Source organism: Hydra viridissima, unplaced genomic scaffold (genome assembly GCF_058129835.1).
Source record: "Hydra viridissima isolate aposymbiotic clone 2 unplaced genomic scaffold, HvirCarnegie_v1 scaffold_9, whole genome shotgun sequence".
NCBI lineage: Eukaryota > Metazoa > Cnidaria > Hydrozoa > Anthoathecata > Hydridae > Hydra > Hydra viridissima.
In genome coordinates, this window is record NW_028324308.1 from 3,147,483 (window position 1) to 3,166,918 (window position 19,436).

General features: G+C 30.1%; 1 protein-coding gene and 1 pseudogene across 2 annotated transcripts; one reads left to right on the top strand and one right to left on the bottom strand.

The window, feature by feature from the left end:
• Positions 1-388: 388 nt before the first annotated feature.
• Positions 389-18,777, bottom strand: LOC145186015 (anoctamin-7-like). Of its 2 annotated transcripts, none has more exons than XM_090096761.1 (25): positions 18,615-18,777; positions 14,393-14,440; positions 14,096-14,162; positions 13,749-13,861; positions 12,947-13,054; positions 12,601-12,737; positions 11,123-11,235; positions 10,823-10,878; positions 10,589-10,660; positions 7,718-7,782; positions 7,406-7,449; positions 7,226-7,322; positions 6,927-7,035; positions 6,775-6,835; positions 6,441-6,661; positions 6,205-6,363; positions 6,090-6,126; positions 5,859-5,970; positions 2,739-2,793; positions 2,344-2,441; positions 1,649-1,773; positions 1,319-1,524; positions 1,002-1,141; positions 804-894; positions 389-700 (listed from the first exon to the last, which is right to left on the bottom strand). In XM_090096761.1, exons 1-25 carry the CDS (start codon positions 18,726-18,728, stop codon positions 515-517), a joined length of 2,634 nt encoding a protein of 877 aa, XP_089952887.1. In that variant the 5' UTR covers positions 18,729-18,777; the 3' UTR covers positions 389-514. The 2 variants fall into 2 exon arrangements, with proteins under 2 accessions (XP_089952887.1, XP_089952888.1); XM_090096762.1 differs by lacking the exon at positions 18,615-18,777 and adding an exon at positions 15,198-15,626 and having other exon boundaries at positions 390-700.
• LOC149883612 (uncharacterized) lies at positions 3,751-4,818 on the top strand (annotated as a pseudogene).
• Positions 18,778-19,436: the final 659 nt, after the last annotated feature.

Genomic DNA, 19,436 nt, shown 5'->3' on the forward strand with positions numbered 1-19,436 from the left:
TCCGATTCATACATTTCAAATGGAGCTCAGCGGAGTTCCATAGAAATACTCCTTCTAGCATAGAAATACTCCTTCTAGCAAAGTTAAACTATTTTTAAAGTAACGTTTTATTTAACTCCTACGTTCAAGCTCTTTTATACACCGATCTTTATGACGCTTTTATTACAAGCAGTTCTCAGAAAAATAAAAATCCACTAATTACAAATTGCACAAATAGCACAATACCGTTAACAATACTGTATAAAAAATAACTATTATTAATCTTTCAACCATTCTTCTTCTAACATTTATAGAGTAAAATAAATATTTATAAATAAAAAACAATTTTTTAAAAAAATAAATGTTTTAAAGAAAGTCTCTCATTTGCGCATTAAAGCATCAAGTGATGAGGAAAAAAGTAGCCAAACTTGTTTCTTAATGAATTGTTTTTGTAAGACCTCTCTCCTTGGTTTAAACTTTTATATCACGTGTTAAAATTCATAGAATTAAAAATACAAAATAATATTTGTAATATTCATTGCAATCTCATTTTCATATTTCGTTCACTGAGTTCATCCTCCGAGTTACCATCATTCAGATTTGGATGATCCGACATCGCTTTTTTAGCTTGATAAGCTTCCTTCTTGATGGCTATGTCTAACTCTTCAGGTATGTCTGGAACCAAGAAGTCGATGAGTTTATGGGTTGCAAATACGAAATGCTAAAAGAAGAAAATCTTAAACTTAGAACTCACTTTAAAATGAGTACACAACAAGAGTCGTTTAAAGAAATGAAATTCAAAAATTTAAGAGTTGATGACTTACTTCAAATATGATAACAAATCCTAACTTCATGGCCAACAAATGCCAGTAAAATGCAGTTAAATGGCCTTCTTCGTCGCGAAAATCACGATATCTACAATTATGCAAAAATTAAAATCCCCAACTGATTACTTTTTTAAATAGATACGCGGAGAAGAAATATTTAACGATTAATACCCACAGTCGCAATTCATTTAATACCTGCACGGCTGTAAAGTTGTATTGTGTGGTGAGACGGCTAAAGAATAGTTCAAATAGCCTTCCAAGGACCCATTTGGTGATATTGAAGATCGGTAGAGCAACTTCGGTAAAAAGTTTGACGTAAAAGCGATGAGAAATGCCTAAAATTATACAAAAATACTCTATACAAATATTAGAATCATATGTACTACATTTACAAAAACAATACTCATTACTTTTTTTATATCTTTCATACATAAAGATGTAAAAAATAAAATAATAACCATAGATACAGAATAATAACCGAAATAACATGTTTAATAGTAAAAATAACTCACATTTGATATTACAGCAATCTTTGCAACCGCATCCAATATATCGTACCATATTCCTAAATCTTGAGCTCGGTCCGCAATCGGACGCCTGGTTTCACACAACAGCTTGTTTGAATCAATACGAATTTCAAAGATGTTATTTGCAAGAGCAAAAAACGGCGCTAACGGGAATGCTGCCACAAAAATGGTTATAAAACCGAACTGGATAACTAAAAAGAAAATTTTTTCATAATTAAATAAGAAACGAGGTTAAAGATGCTCTAAAATTCAAGCGTAAAAAAAAAAAAAAAAAGAGAAAAACGAAGCAACTCACAAAACATAATTTTTACATACCCATCTCTAGATATTCAGCAAAGAGCCCTTCATTCTCAACAAGTTCATAATCATCTTCCCATCTCGGTTTTAACGCGATCGCTTTTTTACCTCTCTTTCGTTTTTTCCATTTCTGCTTGATAAGCCTATTAATGGTTTTAAAATATTGATGTTACTTATTAATTTTGTTATTTTTTGTTTATTATTATAATTATTATTATTATTATCATCATTATCATCATCATCATCATCATCATCATCATCATCATCATCATCATCATCATCATCATCATCATCATCATCATCATCATCATCATCATCATCATCATCATCATCATCATCATCATCATCATCATCATCATCATCATCATCATCATCATCATCATCATCATCATCATCATCATCATCATCATCATCATCATCATCATCATCATCATCATCATCATCATCATCATCATCATCATCATCATCATCATCATCATCATCATCATCATCATCATCATCATCATCATCATCATCATCATCATCATCATCATCATCATCATCATCATCATCATCATCATCATCATCATCATCATCATCATCATCATCATCATCATCATCATCATCATCATCATCATCATCATCATCATCATCATCATCATCATCATCATCATTATTATTATTATTATTATTATTATTAGCTAATTAATTAATGTTGAAAAGCAAAAACTTACGGAATCATGACTTCTTGAATGTTTCCAATCATTTGTTTCCCCACCATGATAATAACAAGTTGTTGGGCAAGTTCGACCAAGCAACCTCCAGGCCCACACTGTAACAAGAATTGATTTTCAAAGAATAGAAAATTAATAACAATATTTAAGAAGAAAAAAACAAGAAAAAAAAAAACAACGCATTTATCTATTTTCGTCCATATTCATTATCTATTCATTATCTACTCATCATCCATTCCATCATCTGTATGAACTTTAAACTATTTTATCTTTATAAGGTCTTTGGAAACTAATCAACCAAATACCATTATATTAAATAATCAATATTTCTGATTACACTTGTTCATTCAAAGCTAATTCAACTTTTTTAAATTCAGAAAAAATAACTTCCTTACCTCCTCCATACGGAGACCAAATAACTGCGTATAATTACCAGGGTATCCCGTTAATCTAATTTTTAAAAAATATACTGTCAGGTTAACTCTTGGGAAATTTGCTGCTAAAGAAAACTTCAGTTTTTAATTCCATCAAGGACGTATTAATAGATGGACGTTCAACGCATTGTTATAGATCAAAGGTGCCGCCAATTAGCCAAAAACTATGCGTGTTACCGTCAATTTTCTAAATTCATGATACAGATACTCCGACTTCTACCCGTCAAATTTCCGTCAAAAAACCTCCCTCAGTAAACCCATTATAATTATGCATTTACTAAAGCTTATGGTTATAAAAGACAAAAAAATTAATCAAGAATAGTTCACAAATCTGAAAAAGGTTGATTTGAGCTATGAACTTTGCTTAATAAAGATTTAGCCGTGTTTAAACTTTGACGTCTAAAACTAGGCTTTTGCAAAAAGGCTATGTTTGGTTTACTAGAATGGATAGAGTAAAGTGAAACAAATTTTCCTTATTAAATTGAAGCTGCTATGATATAGTTTAAAGGTCGAAAAAGATATTTTTAGTGTTCTTTTCACCCCACTCTCAGATTATGCTTCCCACTTTAAGGTTCAAATCAGAGAGTATTTCTTATTTTTGTCGGAAATGTTGAACTTATTTGCCTCGCTTTTTTTTTCTCTTGAATTTGTGATTTTTTTTTTTCGTGAACGACCTAGTTAAAAAATTTCTTACTTTCGATACCTAAACTGCATTTTGTCTAAAGGTATTACAACTAAAAGCATCTTAAAGTTCATAAAATACTATTCGTTTCAGGAGTTGGAAAGATATATAAAGTATGTATTTTTAATGAGCATTTTTGTTTAAGCATTTTTAAACTGTCATGTAGAGCTACTTTAAGTTATAATGATCTTATTTTTTTAATTATTACTGTTGTTACTAATAGTAACAACAGAAATAATAAAAATGATAAGACCATACTTTTAGTTGCATATTCTTGAGCCTTCTACAAGTGATGCATAGCCTTATTTCTAACCTTTTCTAAATATTATATCAAAAGAAGTAATCTTATATTCATATTTATTATCTCATTACAGGATAAATAATGAGTCTTCATGAGGAATATTTAAAACATTTATGTAGAAAGTGTGGCTTCATAATAAAGCAGGATAGTCACTATCAAATAAAACCTTTTGTTATCTATAAACAAGCAATTCTTAGCTTTTACAAGCTGGATACAACCTCAGACTATCAAAAAGTTCATCCTGAATATTTATGCAAATCATGTTATATGGTCTTATACAGGTTAGATTTAAAATCAAAAAAAGGCTTTGAAGTTGAGAGGAATGATAAATTCTTCACTTTTTCTGAACACACAAAAACCTGTTATGTATGTAACACACTCACAAGAGTTGGAAGAAATAAAAAAGTACATGCGATAAGTATTCATCAACAGTTAAAAGCATTTGCATCAAAACATGGTTTTGACTGTTACAATGAAAATAATAAAAATTATTTTGTAATAGTTAAAATCAATAGTTATCGCCAATCAAATGGCACGTGGAGACTAATTGTTTTAAATCGTGAAGTGCCATTATCCAATAATATTAACAAATCTCTTCCAGATCAACTAAATCTTCAATCTGCTAATATTATATTCTCCAACATTTCATGCATAAACATCTGTAAATGTAATAATGACTTCCAATATCTTTTTTTGTAATCAGAAATAAATTTTCTGATTTTGAAAATTTCCGAAGCACATCAAATGAGGATGTTGGAATAATTGAAACGAGAGAAGGCAATACAGTTGAAAACTTTAAAGTTATTAGACATAAAGGTTGTTCATTAATATGTTTAGAAGTCTGTTGTGATTTTAGTACCATCTACCATACTAACTTGGCTGTAATGGAACCCAGGTTAAAGAGAAATGTCAATCATCTATTACCTTTAACTAGCCATTATTTTAACTGTGTACATTTTCTTACACCAGTATATGTAAAAAATGTAATAAAGACAACTTGCATTTTATGGAAGTTCAATAGTACATTACAACAATTTACAGTTTTGAATAATTTCTAAAATCAAAATTAAGAGTTATTACAATATTTTCATAATCTGGGAGTATTTGTAAATATAAATTAGCACCCGTTTAGGCGTTAAGCTCCACAACATGTGAGTATAAGCACACCTTTAGTGGCAATGTAACATTTCTTTTCATGCTTTTTAAAATTCGATTCTCTAAGATATTTATTGTAACATTTCAGACAGGTAAATTTAGTTATTAAGCGTTCTTCTGTTTTTTTCAGCATTTTGGTTTCTTCTGCAATCAGCTTCTCTGTAGGAATTGCTGGTGGTATGAGCTCCAATTCAAAATCCTCTGATAACAATTCCGCTAACTCTTCAAGATCTATCTCAATAAAATCATCCACAACTAATTCAATTTGGTTATCAATACTTTCAAGCAAAAAAGAATAATCTTGATTAATAGCAAAGTTTTCTGTCATACTCATTTTATGCATCGATGCTCAGTAAAATACTTTTAAAAATATTTTTATTGGATAGTCGAGACCATCTTTTTCCGACGTCGAAAAAAATAAAAATACTCCCCGGTTTTGCAATTATCACCTATTGTTTCGCTTTTATTATCTAAACAATAGCGTAACACGCATATCTTTTTTATAAAACAATGCGTTGAACGTCCATCTATTAATACGTCCTTGATTCCATAAACATGAGTTATGGGTGATATATAAAACAAAGTGTCTTCGTAGAGCGCAATGCGCTCTACATAGCCATAAGCTACTCAGAGCGCAATATTCTCCACGCATGCGCAATTATTTTATTATAACAGTGTGATTTATATTTCACAACAAAGCTGGTTAGATAGGTGGTTAGGGTTAGGGTAAGGGTAAGGGTTAGGGATAGGGATGGGGATGGGGATAGGGATGGGGATGAGGATAGGGATGGGGATAGGGTTAACATCAACAAGATTTAAAAAAAAAAAAAAAATTTAACGCATGCGTACAAAGTATTGCGCTTCGAGTAGCATATGGCTGCATAGAGCGCATTGCGCTTTAAGTAGCAACAGCCTATATAAAATGGTATAAGTAAAAACTCACTTTCCCTTGAAAAATGCAATGTAAAAAATCGAAGCATAGAAGTTAACAAATTGGAAAACGAATACTTTGAACGTTAAGTTGTCTTCATATTCTGTTTGTGTGCGATGCATTTCTTAAAAAAAAAAAAAAAAAAGATTCAATAACTAAATATTCTGTTTGTGCTCGATGCATTTCTTTAAAAAAAGATTCAATTAATAGATAGGAAGAGAGAATACTAAAACAAGAACTTACCCCAATGTGTTAAGGCTAAAGCAACTTTCTCATAAACCTGTAGAGAAAAGAAAATCTTAAGCATTTTTAATGAAATCTTTTGCGAAATAAACTAATAATGTTGACAAAATATTACCCTTGACAATATCATGATGCATATAAGATTGCAAACAGCACCTGTTATGTTTGCAATTTGCAGTGCTCTTGCTGCAGTATACTCATTCCTTGCTAGAGGTCTGTACACTAATAGTTTGTAAACAATAACACCCAGCATGAATATCAAAACTAATGACACCTGCAAAAAAATATTTAAATTTTTCTTTTAAAGAACTTTTAGCAATAAAGAGTTGTTAAACGCAGAAATTTACAAACCATTGTTATGACTATTAAAATGCCAGAATAAATCCGAGGTGCACGATCTTTTGATGGAAAATGTGGTTCAGGAATCCCAGTGATAGGATTTCGTTCTACAGTTGGTGCCAGTGCAGCAAATGTAGGACGCGGCCGCTCTACCTCAGACTCATAGTCTAAGCAATCCCAATGATATGCTAATGTTATCTCTTTTCTCTTCCAAAACTCAAGAAAGAAGACAGCTAAAAATGAAACTGGTTAATAAGCAAATTAACAAGAGGTAATGAGAAAATTAAACAAAATATAAAAAATTAGTAAAAACTGTGAAAAAAAAAACAACACCTTAGAAACTCACCCCAGAATGACACAAATACTGCAAAGAAAACAGTCGCTGCATTATCAAACAGATATGATATCTAAACAGAAATTTCAAAACTTCAGTAAATAAAAAAACTTATAAAACTTATAAATGATTATAAAAGATTTTCAACTTTATAAACTAAAAACCTTGGCTCTTGTACAGCTTGTTTTGAGATCCCAATATTTACAACCAATATGCTCATCACAAAGAGGACACATTCTGTAAGTTCCATTAGGATGTTCACAAATGTCTAAGCTATAAGAAAGAAATTCACAAATATGTTGACGAGGCTGTTGTCATGTTAACAAGTATTTAAAAAAGAAACTTAATCTCTCTTATGCAACTTCAGCAGATTTTTTTGTGTTTTTATAAAATTAAAAATTGAGTTTTAGCAAATAAAAAAAGCTTAGTAATAAAATTTAGCTAACAGATATGATAAACTTACGCATCTCTATTGTCTGGAGAATTAACAGTAGCACACCCATATAGGAATACTAATAAACCAACAACGGAAGGTAACAGCAACCAAGCTGTATACTGACCTATAACAAACAACAAAAAAAAGCTGCAAAAAAAACTTTTTAATTACAAAAACATTGAAAACATCATCAAGTCACTTTCATACCAAGCCATGCAAAGTACAATCCAATCTTTTCACCAAAGTAAGCTCTAGCAAAAAAGAAATTGTAAACAACACTTTTCATGTCTTTCACTTAAATAAAAACCTATGTTTTAACCTCACTTTCATATTATTAACTTTCAACCTCACTTTTATATTAGTTTACAACTTTATTATTTTAAGAAAAAACATAACTTAAAAAATGTAGGGAGAGGTTGTTCAAATAAGCAACTTTTAGTGATAGTAACTTTAGAACTTCAAAAGGACAATAAACTTATTTTCCATAAGATTATCATACTCAATGTAAATTTTCTTTACCTAATATGGTCTAGTGGTTGGTACTTGAGCCATTTACCCCATCTTCCCCAGTACATTTTAAGTATCTGTAATATATATATATATATATATATCGTTGCGTTGGTTTGACATAAAATAATGAATACCCCCAAAATGCAGTTAGAACCTTGTCATAGTGAAATAATCATATTCTCACTATGACAAGGTTCTAACTGCTGTTTAACGGTAGTTAGAAACATGCTAGTTATTTTGAAATTTTGTGACTGAAGCAGTTAGTTACTCTAAATTTTGTAATTGAAACAATATAATAAAAAGCTAATTTTTTGAAGTTAGATTATTGTTTCAGTCACAAAACAAGGTTACAACATTTTGTTTATTCAATTTTTTTTTTTTTTTTGTACTACATTTTTTGGTACTTTTTAAAATCATTACATTAAGTACAACCCTTAAAGGTTTTTCATGTTTATTTTATAGGTGAAGAACAACTCGATAGTAATCTCTGTCCTCGAGAGGCATAAACGGAAATGCAGATTTAAAATCTTTTTTTTTTAAGTCTGCAAGTTCCTTTGTACAATTTTGAATCTTTGGTTTTACATTCAAAACAGTGGAAGTTGATGGACTTGTTGCTGCATTCTTTCTGTTAGTTTTTTCATTGAACTTGACATACGCACAGTTCATAGGTCAATTGCGATCATGGCTAGGTTTAAAATGTATAATGTGAGATATTTAAGTTAATATTAGAACAGCAACGTTAGAAAAAGGAACTGAATTGTAATTAAATAGCTTTGCTGTTACTGAATAATCCTTGAAGTCATGTGGTTTCATTTGAATGATATGACAAGAATTTTTTCTGTTAACTTGTTTCAACATCCTTTCAATCCAATTGGACTATAAAAATCAGTTTTCCACATGATCTTTTTAATTTCGCTGAATGATCTGAAGGGAATATTTCATAGTGATTGAGTTAATGTTAGGATTGTCTTTTAAAAATTTGTAACACAGCATTTGATAATATACTATTCCGATTTTGAGGAACGCAGGAGTTACACCAAATAATTAAGTCACTTAAGTCAATTTCCTCTGCCACATGAGTGATTCAGTCCATAATGCACAGTATACTTTTTTGGTTGTTGAAAAATAAGCTGTCAAAAAATACACGCTAAGCTTTCTCAGAAAATAAAGGAAACTAATTTTTGCATGCGGAGTCAATATAACATTTTAAAGGTCAAAAAGTAAAACCGGAACATTTTTATCTTTTTTTTTTTTAGCGCGTATATATCTCTTTTTTTTAAAAAAAAATTTGATTTCTTTCAAAGTCTTCTCTCAATTTTTCAGAGATAGTATCAGTGTTTTCAGCAACTTTAAACTTCTCACAAAGGTCGCATCTATCCATTTTGAGAATGTGAAAACCAAGATTGAATTCGGTGGAGAAAATATGGTAGTAGATAGATTTTTTTACTGGCTCAACATTTTCGTTTATAAATTTCTCTTAGTAAAGATTGTACATTTTTGAAATATTAAGGTGTGACTCAAGGTATTCTCTATTGGTACTTACACGACAATGTGACTCAACTGTTGGAAAAGATTTTATGTGATCCCTAGCTGAGTTGGTGTACATTTTGATGCACTGTGCGGTGTACGTTTGCCTTTCATGATTTTACCTCGTAGATCTTGTGCAGGAGTATTTGTTTTAACATATTTGACGTTGTGAGCTGTGTAAACTAGCTTTTGTGAAAATGACTGTGTAGTTAGATATAATGTTTTTCAAACACTGACTTTTTCCTCTTTTACATGAAAAAATTATCTATTGGTGTAATTCCTTTTTGAAAAAGTTTGCTTTTCAGCGTGTCATCAGTTTTTATTTGCATTTTCACAACAATTATTTTCCTCATGGCTTCTCTTTTAACTACGCAGCCTGGTTTTTATTACTGCTACAAAAACGTTTTATTACAAGTTGTTTAAATTTTAATATTACTGATATTTTTGATTTAACAAGTTAAAATAAGCTACTTTGTAAGATCAACGCTCCAAAGTGCACATATATCAACTAACGGTTGTAGATAAGTATAGAAAAAAAAAAGAAGTATTAACTTACTTTTTGGGGAAGGCACTGGAAAATATAGTTAGATCGACTTACCGTAAGGGAATGGTGCGGCGAATTGTACTTACATTGACTGCGGTAAGTTTGTAAATTTCTTAATGCAAAAATATCATTACTTTAAAATAAAAAGATAATTTTAGCTCATAAATCCCCTTTTATTTTGAACTACAATAGTTATTTCTATGCTAATCGAAAGCAGTATTTTGTGACAGGTGTCAATTTGAGCTACGTTATAAAAAAGATTTTTTTTAATTTTCAAATAATAGCTTTAATGGTATTTTATTCTACATCGGTGTCAAATTTGAACACTTTTTGTTGATTTTCAGACCTATATTTTACATGATTTTTGATGGGTATAAAATTCTCTATCATAATAATTAGTTAATAAAAACCAGCAAGAGATTATGAAGTTATTGTTAGTTAGAACCTTGTCAAACTAAATATTAGTTAAATAAAGTTGCAGATAGAACTTTGGCACTTTAGCAGTTTGCTTGTTTTGCGCTATATTGCTATAAATTTCAGTTTATTTTGTTCATCATGATTTAAATAGCCTAATAAAATGATTAAGTCAATTTTGGCAAAAATGTCAGTTAGAACCTTGTCAAACCAACGCGACGGTATATATATAATCACATGTTTATAAAAATAAAAAATCAAAAGATAAAACAATAGATAAAATTTAAAAAATAAAGATAAAATTATTAAAAAGATAAAATTTTTCAGAAAAGAAAAATAAGATTCTAAATTTCAAAAAATATATCTGTTAAATCTCACTAGAAGTGTACACATACCTGTCTTTGGTTTAACTGTGGTTCATCTCCAGGGCTATCTGGACCTTCTTCTCGAGGTCTCTTATGGCCCCCCTAAATGAATGTAGTAAATAAACCAGTATAAAAAAGAAGTCAGAAACATGAAACACTATAAGTTTGCATTTGACTATAAAGTATCATAACAATTATAACAACTTTAAGTATCACTTGCAAAGAAACCAACACATTAAAAACTGCAAAAAATTAAAATCTTACTACGTGGAGTGGGTAACCTGCAACAAAAACTCCTTCTGCTACTAGTCGCTCCACACCTAATAGATGTTTTTAGTTATTACATTTTGTTTACAAACTATATTTACCAAATAAAAATGACCTATAACATAAAGTAAAAAATCATTTTGTAGTATATTTTTTACCTCCAAAACTGATAAATAAACAACATTTTAATTTAAAAACACTGCAAAATTTTAAAAAATTTTTAACATAACTTTTAATCTCTAGATTCTTGTATTATTTTGAAGGTTACTAGTAAAGTAATGAATAACAAAAACATACCGATTTCTCCTTTCTGTCTTCGACCATAAGGGGCAGTCTCAAGTATCTCATAGCAAACGCGAGTTCGTTCTGTATCTGTGAAATATGTTCTGGGATTTTCACTTCCCAGAAACCTGTTAAAAGATAATTTTGTTAGAACCTTTAACAACAAAAAATCATTATTTGGTCTAGGAATTAATTTGTGCGGTTTGACAAGGGATTACAAAACTAGCTTATTGTCTCAGCGTTTCGTTTAGCCACGCATGCGTGCAAAGATCACTGTTATTGCGCATCATTTTTATTATAAATCATTTGATTTAAGCGTAAACAACACTATTTTTAATTTAACTGATAATGTCGATTTTTGTTCCTGATAAAGTGTTTTTGCGGGGGATTCTTCTCCATTACTTTAACATGAAGAAAAGTGCTACCGAAAGTCATCATATTTTTTGGTTGAAGTTTATGGTGACCATGCTCTAGCTGAGCGAACGTGTCAGAAGTGGTTTGCACGGTTTAAAAGTGGTAATTTTTGTTTGGAAGACCAAGAGCGACCAGGACAGCCAAAAAAATTTGAAGATGCAGAATTGGCAGCATTGCTCGATCAGGATTCTTGTCAAACGCAAGAGGACCTTGCAAAATCGTTAGGAGTTGAACAATCAACAGTTTCCAGACGCCTCAAAGCCATGGGTATGATTCAAAAAATGTCTCATTGGGTTCCACATGAATTGAAAGACAGAGACGTGGAAAGAAGAAAGACCATTTGTGAATTGCTGCTTGAAAGACAGAAAAGAAAAGGATTTTTGCATCGAATTGTTACTGGTGATGAGAAATGGATTTATTACGAGAATCCTAAACGAAAAAAGGCCTGGGTAAAGCCAGGTGAACCAGGTCCATCACAACCCAAACGGAATATTCACTGTGCAAAGGTTATGCTGTGTATATGGTGGGATATGAAAGGTGTGGTGTACCATGAGCTTCTGACACCTGGTGAAACTATTAATGGAGAACGTTATTGACAACAATTAATGCATTTGAAGCAAGCTCTGGTCATAAAACGACCAGATTGGGGTAACAGACATGATAAACTCATTTTTCAGCATGATAACGCTCGACCACATGTCGCAAAACCTGTCAAAAACTATTTGGAAAATGTCGGATGGGAAGTGTTACCCCACCCGCCGTATTCTCCGGACATTGCTCCTTCTGACTACTACTTGTTCGATTGCATGAATAACGATTTGATTGGACAGCGCTTCACTTCTTCAGAAAAAATCGAAAAATGGGTCTCTGTTGGATCACTTCTAAGGATGAAGCATTTTTTCGACACGGAATTCATAAATTGTCGGAAAGATGGGCAAAAGTAGTGACTAGCGATGGACACTATTTTCATTAATGTATTCATCCATTTAGTTTTTGAAATAAACCTTCAAATTTAAATTAAAAACCGCACGAATTAATTCGTAGACCAAATACAATCAATAAATCAAAAAGAAACCTACAAATGAAATTTATCCCCTTGAAAGGTAGCAGTAAAATAATCAGGAGGTGGATTAGGAACTCGTTCATAAAATGGATTGGGCAAATGAAACTTTGCAAGCATACGTTCAGACCAGTTAATTTTATCAGTTTGTCTTAGCTATAAAAAAATTTACAGAAATTGAGAATAACATATATAGATGGAAAACCAAACATTTAAAAATCACAAAAGAATTTTTTTTAAATCTACATTAAACCTTTAAACGATTTGAAAGCATACAGAAAAAAATTTAACAAAGAAAGTAAAAAATTTTCAAATTTAGTTAAAACTAAAGTTGAAAAATTCAAAAATGCTATATAGAAACTTACTGCCAATGGAGCTTTAAAACACAATTCCTCTGCATAATACTTCAAAACTTCAAAAGGACAATGACATTTAATGAAGTGCACAGTATTTTCTTTGTCATCACATTTTTCCTAGAAATATTTTCAAAATGGCAGCAGAATATGTAAAAAAAAAAGGCCAAATTTTAGTCATAGCTAGACATAATAATATAAATTTTACCTAATATTAAAGCATACAAACTATTGTTTTTAAAGTTTAAAAAAATGTTACAACATAAACAGAAAAATCATGAAAAAACTGTCAAATATCAAACCTCTAAGCAAAGATAAACTTTTTATGTATAAGGATAAACTAGTGTTTAGATCATTTCATACCAAATATTTAGCTTTGATATTTTTCTGCTGAATTTTTGAATTTATTTTTGAATCAACAAAGCAAAAACAAAAATTTGACATTCAGCCGTTACATTTTTTTAAAAAACTGACTCTTGTCTTGTCGTGAAAAAAGAATTTTTTTTCTTTTAGAAATGAAAAACCCTAATAAAAACACTATTCTCACATAACTAATATCTAAGTTATTCATAATTTATTTTTCAACATTACAATTTGGGGACAGCAACTAATTGAATATAGAAAGTAAGAACCACATTAAATTTTTTTTAAATCAAAATCTGAAGCAATTAAGAAAGGAATGTCTAACACTTTAGTCCATTTGACACCGAGTGAATTGTCTAGATTAGATTCATGTCAAGTCAAACTTTTAAAGAAAAAATTTTATAAAATAATTTCTGGCAGCATACAAATATTTATTAACAACAGTACATACTTCTTCCATTTCAACATTAGATCTTTTTAGATTCCCAAGAAACTTTTCACGAAAACGCAAATGTTTTGTATTAGGGATCTGATTTTTCTCCTCCACATACACCAGCACAAAATCTGCATTGAAAAACTCTTTAACTAAGTCTAGTTGTTGTCTTTTAAGTAAATGGGTAAACTTAAAAGTTAAATAACTATGAAGCCTAATTATCATTCTATCTGTTAATTATTGTACAGTGTAAGTGTAGCTTCATCTAAAAGTAACTTGAAAAAAATGAAAAAGCAGTATGATCATTTTTCCGGTGTGGTCTCCTAACAATAATCAATAAAAATAGCATGGTAATAAAAAAATACCTATTTTTCTTTTACCATCACGAAAATATGTTCCTCTTTCTCCACTCATGTCTTCATCATAGATGTCCTAAATAAACACATGACACAAAAATGCACACACGCACACACACAAGAAAGAGGAAGCTGTTAAATTTTAGATTTTGTTTCCCTTTTACTAAAGAATTTAAATGATTAATCTATTATAGATAAGGAAAATTTATTTAAATTTGTCCTTTTTTGAAGAAGACTGAAATAATTGTCAAAAAAGTGACTGAAATCTATTTAACCAAACTAAACCTTTTATTTCTAAGATCTCACCTTGTAATCCTCATTTGGATTGGATGCATCATTATATGCCCCCAGCTCCTTTAAAAAGAGAAAAAATAAACTAATACTAGACATGTATTTAATTAAATATGTTATGATAAAAAAAAAAAAAAACAATAAGAAATGAAAAAAACTTGACAAAAAGAAGACAAGAACTCATCTTCAATATCAAACACACAGAAAAGTAAAAAGTCATGAGAGTTAAACTGTAAGAAAATTCTGAATAAGTTTAAAGTCAAGATTTTATCAGATAAGCTGTTTACTGTATATAAAGCCTCCATCAGAAAAAATGATCTTTGGATGGAGGCTAAAGGTGATTTACCACCAAGGAGACTATGTAACACTTAGACAAGTCATGTATAAGTGTTACATAATCTCTTCACAAATATTAATCCTAATAGCTTGGAAAATATCGATGAAGAAAAAAACAGCCTAGATTTACATGGGCCTTCATTGTTGTCTGTAGATATCAGCTTTTACCAGTTTATTTTTTTCTACTTGCATTCTAAAACTTTGAATAAGCACCCTGTAGTGTAACATCACATGTTTGAAAAGTGATGTTATACATACATACATACATACATACATACATACATACATACATACATACATACATACATACATACATACATACATACATACATACATACATGTGTGTGTGTGTGTGTGTGTGTGTGTGTGTGTGTGTGTGTGTGTGTGTGTGTGTGTGTGTGTGTGTGTGTGTGTGTGTGTGTGTGTGTGTGTGTGTGTGTGTGTGTGTGTGTGTGTGTGTACACCCTATGGTATAAAGACTTACCAAGTAGTCTGATTGTGCAAGAGGCAACTTATCAAAAGACATTTCATCAAATGGAATTAAAGATCCATATTCGATATAGAGGTATAAACAACTTAACAAAAACCATTACGATTACACGCGATTTAATACTGCTGAATTCTTTTAAATGGATCTTGATATTAAGAAAGTTCACTTTTTCATAACTAAAAAAATTGACGAGTTTTCATGTTTACAAACCAAGATAAAACACAATGCTATTTTAATTTATCATTAGATTTTCGCTTGGTCTAAAAGGGCCAATTGAGAGAGAATCGCCGAACAAAATGCTCAATTGTGCATTTTGTGAACTAGAGTAAAACTGCTTGAAAACTACTCACTAAGGTAAATAAATTTGCATTCATACTTAAGAAGTGGAAATATTTAGTCTAAGGTGACCAGTTAAATCGCTTAGAAACAACAATGAAGAGGGGAAAAACATCTGTCTAAAATTCAACATCTGCTCATATTTAACTGAAAAGAAGAACAAAAATAAACGGCACGGAATTAAAAATATAAAAACAAGCATCAATTTGATTCAAACAAAAGCTCAGCGTCTCAAAAACAAAAAAGTGTTGTTTATCAAATAAAAATTTATCTTGCTAAACAGTTTCCAGGTTTTATAAAAGACTCAGTATTAGTTGAAGTTTAAAGGAGTTTTTTTTTTATTAAAGGAGTCGAAACTCTTTTGATGAAAAACACTTTTAGAGTGAGGATTGAGGACGAAATTCTAATGTACATAAATTTTTCAACACGAAGGTTATAATAAAAAATTTCTTATAAAATATTTTGCTGCTTGTTAAGCACGATTTCAAATGAAAAATTTTGTAAATATATTTTTAAAAATTTTTTTGTAAGGTCGAAATCTTGAGTTTTCGCGAACATTTTTTCATGTTTACTTTGCTTCGACAAATTAAATGCTGCAAAATGACTTTTGCAAAGTAGGAAACTGTTGATTGGACTGATTATTTTGATCTTTTTCATTTTGATATCAGTCATTTTGCATGTAGTCTTTTTGGTGGCAGTAACTCTGCAGCAGTCAAAAACCGGTCTCCTGGTTAATAATTTTAGGTAAGTTCTGGGTTTTTTTAATTTTTTGTTTGGTTTAACAAACGGTCAGTTTTATTTTAGATTTGCAATCAATTTGGAATTTACAAAAACAGAAGTAGTACGGAAATAAAGCGCCGTTTCAGTAAAAAAATACCTATCCTAAACAGAAGTAATAGATCTTATTTCTACTTTCTAATACAGTTCGGTTTTCCAACTCAACAAGTTCAACAGCTTATACTTGTTAGTTTATTAATCATTGCTTAATTGAGGCACAGCTTTTTATATAATTGGTCTTCTTTTTAACAATTATCATTAAATTTTAATATTTAACTTAATTTTTATTTTTAGCTGTATAATTTTTATAGCAGCTATAGTGTTTATTTTAAGTATAGTATTTTTTTTTCTTTTATATGTATAAACAAACTGAGTAAAATTTTTCTCCAGCATTATAATTAATATATCTAGAAACTTTGTTTATCCTGACGAAAGATGTAATACATTTGACAGTTTACAACTAAGGGTCATGCATTTTCCATCAGCAATCAAGCAAAACACTTTTGTTTAGTTTGTTTTGGTTTGACTCTTGGCAATCAAGTCAAAACAATTACTTAGATTTGTAAAAGCTGCACATCTACACTGAGAATATGGTCAACTGGGAAAATGCAAGACATACTATTTATGATTCGAATAGTATGAGGAGAACAATAAGATTAAAGTATATATTGTTAATTCTAAATCTGAGTCAGTATGAATGCAAAATTAGCAAAGAGGGTGATGAGTATAAAGATATATAGGGTATACTCTTTGACAAAGTTACTTGTCCAAACAAACTTCATAAATATTGGAATTAAAATGATCTTTTAGAAAAAAAGGAACAAAATTTATTTGAACACAAAAGAAAAGAGTTTTGCATCATTTAAAAAAAACAAACTCTGTTGTCTTTAATTGAGAGAATAACTATCCAGAATAGAGTTTGTGCCAGGTGCTCACAATTTGAAAGAAAACCTATTGGTAAATTCTAAGAGAATACTATTGCCAATTTCGCATTTAAAACTATACCTTATGAAAAAGGAGGGAATCCGACCATCTACAAGAAAAGTTCTCTAAATTTATCAGAGAAAAACTACATGCAGACAGGCATTTTTGTTGTCTATAAATAAGATTGCTTAAAACTTTTAGCTTTTAAAATCTTTTTAAATAATAATGATTAATCAGTGGTGCTCTTTTAAAAATGCATGCCAATTTTTTAAAAATGAAATCATGTCAGAAGGGTCAGGGAAGTAGAGAAGTTAATGTAAAGTTTTCATGTTCTATAAAAATTAACCTACACTCTGCCAACATATTAGTTAAAAAAGATAAGAATAATGAAAAACTGTTTAATGGCCTATTTGTCTCAAGTGTAACCCTACTAATGTATAGTTTAGTTTATACAATTATTTTTGACTGGCAAAAAGATCTTATCTAGGTTTTTCATTCAATGCAGGTAACTCAGAAAAAATGTTAGTATACACAGAATGTTAGTATATACAGAATTGTAACAGTCAAAGAAGAAAAAGAAATTTTTTGATAACTTACCTTTTTGTCCACAAAACAAAACTTCTTAAAATTAAACAGATAATAAAATGAAAGTGTTGTTAGTTTAACATTGGTTTAGTATTTAAATTCAAATTGAACTGAAAAACAAAATGCAAACAGTTTTTTTTTTTAAAAAAAAAAAAACTGGCACTTTATCCAAAAAAACCAAACTCCTTAAACTTATTAAGTGAATATAGCCAAAAATATTTATTGATTTCATGAAAGAATGTATTTGAGATAATATTGATTGTAAAAATATAAACACTTTAACCTTACACTGCCTGACCTCAAAAATGGTTCATATATTTTAAGTATATTTGGAACTCTGATTATTTATGACCTAAATAACTCATTCCTGGGGTTAAAAAATAATTGATAATGCACCTAAAACACAGTAGTGTGCCCGTATGGAAACGTGAGGATGTTGACAAATACGTTTTGCTTGATTGCTCCCATTTATAGCATTTACATTAGGGAAAATTTATTTTTCTTACAAAAAAAAAATTCAACTTCTAGGAGTTTAGGTATGAAGACTCAACTTGAAGGTCAAAACTCCAAGATTTCGTGTTTTTAATGAAGTAAGAGGCTATAACATTTTTTGAAATTTTTTTACCAAATTTGACGTGAATAAGCTATCAATACTCAAGTTATAGATGGGGAATTAAAATCATGAAAACATAAAATGTAAGTTAAATATGTTGAGAACATTAGGCGGTAAAAGTTTAACAGAACCGTTGGTCGTTAACAGATTTTTCGTAAATTAAAACAAATTCATACATTTCCGTCTGCTGCCCGATTGCTACTTTGCGCTGTTTCTTTTTCTTTATCAGTTAAAGATACATATTCACTTGTTGGGTCATTTTTCTTTGTTTTTCCTTTTCCAAAACCCATTTAAGATGTTTAAAATGTGTTTTTATTGATTGTTTGGATGATTGGTTTTTACATGAATACAGAATTAGGTTTATTAACGAATTATTCGTTCCTTTAATTTAAAGCTTATTAAAGATTAAGACAACTTAGTTTGTTTTTTTTGTTAAAATGTAACGATAAAGTTTTGATAAGAGTGTGGATTGCTTGTTTAAGCCAAAAATAGAAAAAGAGATCCTTACCCAGCACAAGCCAAAAATGGTTGTTTACTATTATCTTAGATTTCGAAGAAAGCTTTTTTTTTAACTCAGCAAAATGTCCCCACAAAATGTTCTTTTTTGCTGAAGCAAACCGATTATTTTATCAAAAACCTAACAAAATAGTGAAGATAATCTCATTCGTAATTGTGATTCGTGTGAAAACACTTCGTCAGAATCGACGAAAAATGCTTAATCCAGAAAAATATTCTTTGATAAATGGATTTAAGATATTTTTTTTAGGGCTCACTTTTTAGGATTAACACCTATACTACTTATTACATTTACATTTTTATCAAAATGAAAAACTTACTTAATGCAGGCCTATTGTAATAACATATCTGGTCTTTTTTTGTATTTATACATCGTATGTGTTCCTAGACGGGTTTTCAGCTTACTACGATATCTTTGTTTCGAAGATATCACGCACGTTGGGACTTATCATGCACGGGGGGGGGGGGGGGCTTAATCATGT

Excerpts from the sequence above, each read along its gene's own strand:
- LOC145186015 (XM_090096761.1), bottom strand. The coding sequence starts at position 18,728 with ATGGGTTTTGGAAAAGGAAAAACAAAGAAAAATGACCCAACAAGTGAA. Across the intron at positions 7,450-7,717 it reads CAACCACTAGACCATATTAG|AGCTTACTTTGGTGAAAAGA; the intron begins GTAAAGAAAATT and ends CTTTTTTGCTAG. Across the intron at positions 6,127-6,204 it reads GCATCATGATATTGTCAAGG|GTTTATGAGAAAGTTGCTTT; the intron begins GTAATATTTTGT and ends TTTTCTCTACAG.